Source organism: Propithecus coquereli, unplaced genomic scaffold, assembly GCF_000956105.1.
Source record: "Propithecus coquereli isolate 6110/MARCELLA unplaced genomic scaffold, Pcoq_1.0 Scaffold763, whole genome shotgun sequence".
NCBI lineage: Eukaryota > Metazoa > Chordata > Mammalia > Primates > Indriidae > Propithecus > Propithecus coquereli.
In genome coordinates this window covers 422,065-428,511 of record NW_012153763.1, presented here as the reverse complement: position 1 = coordinate 428,511, position 6,447 = coordinate 422,065, and the positions used below count along the sequence as shown (strand labels likewise).

Here is a 6,447-nt window from a genome sequence, read left to right as displayed (position 1 = left end):
CCCCTACCCCTACTCCTAACCCTACTCCTACTCCTTGCTGTAACCCCTACGCGTCCCCCACCCCTACTCCTACCCCTACCCCTACTCCTACCACTAACCCCTGCCCCTACCCCTACTCCTACTCCTACCCCTACCCCTACTCCTACCCCACCCCTACCCCTACTGTGACCCCTACCCCTTTCCAGGAAAGTTCTTCAAACTGATCTTTCAACCCACTGACTTGTTCTCCATCTGTATCCATTTACAAATCATGTTTGTTATTTCAATGACTTTAATTTTAAACCTCTTATTTCCACTTTCTTTTTGAATGACTTACTGATCCTGTTTGCGTGGCCTGTGCCATGTTTACTTTTGTACATTTGCCCAGTTATTTTATATTGTCCGTCCATCTTCTGTCCTTCTGCTTCCAACAGTACATGTTTTCCGGACGTTGTTACGTTTTGAGGCGGCTGCACTGTTCAGGTTTCCTGGCGTCCGGCTGGCGAGCTCACATCCCTGAGGATTCTGCTTCTCCTCTGGCAATGCATGCGGGGAGCAGTGGAGGGGTAGTCTCCCCGACAGAACCGAACTCACCCTGGGCTTGAAGGGACAGGAGTAAAGGAAAGGTGGTCCCCTCTGTTTTCCCGAACTCTTCGCCCGAGCGAGGCGGCACAGGCTGGACTCGGCCTTGCAGGGCATCCGGAAGGTCGCGACGCATCATGTGCCCTGCTCGTCTCGAGATGCTGGCACCCCCTCCCTGCGCTCGTTTGTTCAAAAATCCTCGTTTCCCGAAAACCGTGTTAACATCCACAGGGTTCCTGGAGGACAGTTTGGACTGCTCTGGCTTAGTGCCCAGCCCCTGCGGTCGTGTTAGGGCCCCGCCTCCGGGCCGTGCACCCGCTCTGGGGTACAGACGTGTGGGCCGGAGGTGATGTTCTCCAGAGCAGCTCCTCAAACGGCTGCTGGAGAAGGGGACCTTGCTCAAAGGCAGGCTCTGATCCCACAGGTCTGAGGGCCCTGACCTGCATCTGCCCCTCTCGGCCTCTGCTTCCCCTGCAGTGTGAGCGTGTGGGTGTGTGACACCCTGCTCTGGCTTCTCTGGGGACACGGAAGCCCGCGGTGAATGGTCCCAAGCAAAGCTGACAGTGATGGCCCAGGCTTGGGCCTGCAGCCCTGTGCGCCTCCACCTGCCCCGCCCCCGAGGGCCCAGACAATCACCGAGGCACTGGGGAGGCTCGCTCCAGACACCCTGCGGCTGGCAGACCCGGACGTGGCTGGGGGTGCTCAGCCTGTAGCCGTGGTCGCACGCGTACAGGGCCACCGAGCCGGGCCGGGTGCCGTTGAAGCGCAGCGTGGCGTGCTTCACTTCCTCTGGGGGGCCGCAGTCCACCTCTGCAAGGGCACAGCCGCCTGTCCCACACTGTCCTGCACCTGACCGGGCCCCTCCCCATCTCTGCCCTCTGCCCACCGGGCGGCAGGGCCAGGCGGGTCCCTCCCCAGCACCGCCCTTCCCGGGCGAGGTGCCTTGACCACGGGAACTGGCTGCCCAGGTGCTGCTTCCTCCCTCCCGTCCCGGCCCCGCCCAGCTCTGCGGGTCAGGAAGAAATCCCACCCCCACCCCAACCCTGTCCCTCTCACCTGCCTGGCACCGGCGTCCCATGTACCCCGCTTGGCAGTGGCAGGAGAAATCGGTGCCCAGGTCCTCGCAGGTGCCCCCGTTCACGCACGGGCTCCGGAAGCAGGGGGAGGGGGCTGCGGGACGCAGGCAGGTCCCTCCTGAGCTGTCTCTGCCGAGGCCTCCAGCTGGACAGGGCATCCTGCCTCCCACACCCAGCTCCTCTCCACCCTGCAGGGCCCGGAGCAGCCCGCCCGCTGGGCCTGTTTGCACAGCCACAGAGACTGTCCCCAGCCACGCCGGCCGGGTGGGGGCTGGCCTCCCACCTGCCTCACCGATCTCGCAGTGCCTTCCGGAGAAGCCCGGGGGACAGTCACACTTGTATTTGCCGATGTAGTGGAAGCAGGTGCCACCATTGTGACAGGGGCCGGAGGCGCACGAGTCTGGCTTCCCTGGAAGCAGAGGGCACCCTGCTGGGTGAGGTGTCATGACTCACCGCCCTCCCGGACTCCCTGACACCCCAGAGCTGGGACGTCTTCCTAAGGACGTCCCTGAGCAGACCCACGGCAGCTGGGCTGGGACTCGGGGCCCCGGCTCGGCTGGCCCAGCGCCCTGCCCGCCCCAGCCTGGGGCCGCACCGATCTCACAGTGCCTCCCGGTGAAGCGGTAGGGGCAGCTGCAGTGGTACTCGCCAGCCGCCTCCTTGCACGTGCCCCCGTTGCGGCAGGGCCCCGAGCTGCACAGGTGTGGCCTGGCTGTGACGAAGGACAGAGAGAAGGATAAACAGGGGCCAGCCCTGGCCCTGGGAGCCCACTACCCTCTGCCGGGTCTTCTCTGTCCACTGGCCTGAGGTCCAGCTGCAGCAGGGCCCAGCCAGCCGGGCACACACAGGCGTGGGTGGGCGGGGCTCACAGGCTGGAGACCCCCACTCAGCCTCACACAGCAAAGGCCCCCGTCCTCTCTTCTCTGCACAGAGAACCAAACCTGTCTGTCCTCCCACCTTGACCAGTCACACTTCACAGGGCCAGTGGGCTTAGAATCCTGGGACTCCTGGCGTTCTTGGGGGGAGGTATGCAGGAGGGGCCCGCCCCTGCCCCTGCCATGGCCACCCTTCTTTGCCCACCCTACATGCCAAAGGCCTCACAGGTGGCATGGCCAAGCTCCGCTGCCCCCTCGCTGAGAGCAGCCACCTCGAGTCCCCCCTTCGTCCCTCCTCTGCACCCAGAGGTGTCCATGCTGGTGGCTCCCCCTGCTCTGGTTAGCAGGAACCTGGGGGGAGGTCCGTGCAGTTGCTGGGGTGGGCATGGAACCATCAGGGCGGGATGAGCCCTGGGTGCTGGGGCCTGGCCTCTGCACCTCCCGGGGGGCGTGCAGCTGGACGAGGTCAGAGTGGGTTGTGGGGGCCGTGGGTGGTCCTAGGACCGTGTCGAGGTAAAAGACCTGGCAGCTCTTGCAGGGAACCAAGCAGTGGACCTTGTCTTTGGAAACCCCTCTCCCACTGCAGGCGTGGGAGGCCATGGGGGTCCCGGGGCTCGGACTGTCAGGGTCCTGCCCTCAGGGACACGGCACAGAGCAGCAGAGGTGCCCTGGGAAGGCTTCCAGGCGAACCCACCAAGGTGCTGGGGCTCCCAGGCCCTGAGCCCCAGGAGGACGGGCCGGGCCACGCTGGCGTCAGGTGGCACCCTTGGCACCAGCCAAGGGATGTCTGACGCGCTTGAGGGTCGCCGGTGGGAGTCCTGGGTGGGCGCTGGCGAGGACAGCTCTGCACGCCCGTAGCGTACTTACCAAGAACACTTATATCTGCATTAAGTGGCTAAATGTAAAATGTCTACATTCTCCCCACTGAGATTTAACTCAAGTCCTAATGAAACTTAAAAAAAAAACTTAGTGCAACGATTCTAGAATCTGTTTGGAAAAATGCTGAGCAGGAAGTGAAGCCTGTTGTGAGGAGAGCAGGGCTGTGACCCTCAGGCCTGGCACTGCCGCAGACCAGGGGGGCTAGCAGGGGGGCTAGCAGGGGGGCTAGCAGGGGCACCCACAGGGGGCTAGACCCCGCAGAGATGGGGCGCGGCAGCCAGACTGCAGGGGAGGTGGAAAATCCACTGAAAAAGCAACAGAGATGGGAGGACAGCGGACGCAGAGCCTCGCCCAGGAGCGGGCGCTCTCCAGGGTGCTGCCGCCACCACCCTACCTTTCTCGCAGTGCCTGCCGTGGAACCCGCGCGGGCACGCGCACGTATAGGAGTCGTCCTGGGCGTCACAGGAACCTCCGTTGAAGCAGGGGTCCGAGTCGCAGGGTGACGGCAGGGCTGGGGGCAGAGAGCGATCTGGAGAGTGCGCCACGTCCCCTGCTCGGCAGGAGGCTGGCAGGGCGCCGCGCCTGCCGGTCACCCTGACATCCTGTCCAGAACCAGGGCCACTTAAAATACGTCTGCGGGTGCCTCGGTTCTCACAGCGGGCTCTGAAGGCCTCCAGGAGGTTCTGTCATTCTTGGTTTGACCAGAACTCACCTTCCCCTCTGGGGCAGGATGGAGCTACGCCAGTGTCCTCCTGCATCAGTGCCGGCGTCACTGGCGTTACTACGCACGACTGCACGTGACGCACGGATCCTCTGCACACTAATGAGCACGTAGCAGTGGCTGTATTTAGTGACACGCACCTACTGGCCGTGCCGGGGGCTCGGGGAAGACCCCGTGTGGGGCTTGCGCACTTGCAAACGTGCTCTTCCCTCCGTGAGCTGACTCGGCGCAGCGCAGGACGCATCCAGCCCGCGCCACAGAGCGGCTGTGGAGGGAGGTTCCTACACGTGCAGGCTCGTCCAGAGCCAGAGGGCAGCCTGCCTCCCCCACCGCTTTCTCCTTGCAGACTCCCGGACCCTGGTTTGCGGCCAGGCCCCAGCCCCGCAGGCCCGTCCCCGAGCCACTCACAGTGACTGGCGTTGTGGTCCGTGTGGCAGACACAGAGGTAGCTCCCCCCGTACTCCATGCAGTAGCCCCCGTCCGGGCACTGCGTGTTCATGTTGCAGGGCATGGCGGTGACTTCTGCAGAGAAAGGAGGCAGTCATCCCGCATCCCACATGTCTTCCTGGGGACCTCGTGTCCTCGACAAGGGTGGGGCTCTCCAAGACCCAGTGACCCCAACAGGGCGACCAGGTTCAGGCACTCTTGCAGCGGCCCCTCTTGGGGTGGGGTTCGGGGGTCCAGGGCCTGCAGACCCTGCCCAGGCTCCAGCCACCACTCTGACCCTCACTACAGGGACGCTGCCTGCCCCAGCCCTGGCACCTACCAAATTCACAGAGGAGCCCGAAGAAGCCCGGGGGGCACTGGCAGAGGGTGGTGTTGGCGCCCAGGCATCGGCCTCCGTTGCGGCACTCACAGATGTTGGGGATTCCTGCCACGGACAGAGGGAGGGGCCTCCCATGTCGGGGTGCGGGAAGAAGGGCTCTCGCCTGCCCTGCCCTGCTCCTGGCCGCTCCCCATAAAGACTGCCGGTACACACGCTCACACGCGCACACACGTCCTTTCGCGGGTGTTTCCTGCACGCACAATCCACAGGAAGACCCTCCCTGGGTCTCCCGCCCTGGCCCTGGCACCGCGGCCCCGGCACCCCGACGCACTCTCCCTGCAGTCCAGGCCCATGAAGCCTTCGGGGCACTCGCACACGTAGCCCTGGTCGGCGTCCACACAGGTGCCCCCGTTCTGGCAGGGGGCCGAGAGGCAGGCATCAGGCGCGGGGTGGCTTCCTGCAAGAAAGACAGTGGTCACCGCGGTCACACGGGAGCAGGGCGGAGGCTGAGGGTGGGGAGGGGCTGGCCTCCTGCCCGGTCCCCCCATCACCTGTTGGGTTTTAACCTCTGTTCTCAGCACCGAGTGCGATTTATGCCAGGAGCTTGTTTTCTGGAAACCGACTTGCAGCTGCCGCACCCCCAGCTCAGCGTCTCCCGGCTCCTTCCCTGGGCGGGAGCACACGGGAGGGCCCAGCGAGGGCCCAGCGAGGGCCAGGGGCTCCAGACGTTTCTGATCAAGCCTCCCCATTAGCAAGCGCTTTGGGATTTCCAGGTGTCTCTCTGCTGCTGATTGCTGGTTTAGCTTCGCTACGGAAGAAAACACAGTCTTGCAAGTTCATTGGGCCTTATTTTCCGGCCCTCAGTGTGGCCTGTCGTGGTGCTGCCCATCAGCACCAACGGGAGAGACAGTGCTCTGCACACGCGGGGCTTCTGCTGCCCGGCTGAGCTTCCGTGTGCTGCGAGCGCTGGGGAGGAGTGTTGACACCACTGATAATTACGGCGCTTCTCCCTGCAGCGGTCAGCTTTGCCGCCGGGGCTTCGATCCACGCGGACAGGTGCGGGCATGTTGACAGTCACGTCTTTGTGACGAATTGAACCCTTTGCCATCATAAAAGCTCCTTCTTCATCCACGGTAATATTCCTTATTCTAAAGTTTGGTTTACTGGATATTAATATAGCCACTCCATCCTTCTCTTGATTAGTGTTTGCCAACTTACTTTTTCTTTTTGATTCAAATATTCAATTTCTTCATGTACTTTTTTTAAAATTTTTTTTTAAATTTCAGCATATTACAGGGGTACAAATGTTTAGGTTACGTGTATTTCCTTTGCCCCACCTGAGTCAGAGCTTCAAGCGTGTCCATCCCCCAGATGGTGCGCACCGTGCCCATTAGGTGTGAATATACCCATCCCCTCCTCCCCCTCACACCAGCCTGACACCCGATGAACGTTACTACTATACGTGCACTTAGGTGTCGATCAGTTAATACCAGTTTGATCGTGAGTACATGTGGTGCTTGTTTTTCCATTCTTGGGATACTTCACTTAGTACAGTGGGCTCCAGCTCTA

General features: G+C 62.3%; 1 protein-coding gene across 1 annotated transcript in view; it reads right to left on the bottom strand.

Annotated features, from left to right (window-relative positions):
* Positions 1-6,447, bottom strand: part of SNED1 (sushi, nidogen and EGF-like domains 1) — an 84,765-nt gene that overhangs the window by 37,982 nt on the left and 40,336 nt on the right. Inside the window, exons 10-17 of the mRNA XM_012662415.1 lie at positions 5,210-5,335; positions 4,879-4,983; positions 4,521-4,634; positions 3,786-3,902; positions 2,233-2,349; positions 1,930-2,046; positions 1,618-1,731; positions 1,198-1,371 (exon numbers count right to left, since the gene is read on the bottom strand). Of these exons, the coding sequence (XP_012517869.1) occupies positions 1,198-1,371; positions 1,618-1,731; positions 1,930-2,046; positions 2,233-2,349; positions 3,786-3,902; positions 4,521-4,634; positions 4,879-4,983; positions 5,210-5,335 (984 nt within the window). The remainder of the gene's footprint in view (positions 1-1,197; positions 1,372-1,617; positions 1,732-1,929; positions 2,047-2,232; positions 2,350-3,785; positions 3,903-4,520; positions 4,635-4,878; positions 4,984-5,209; positions 5,336-6,447) is intronic.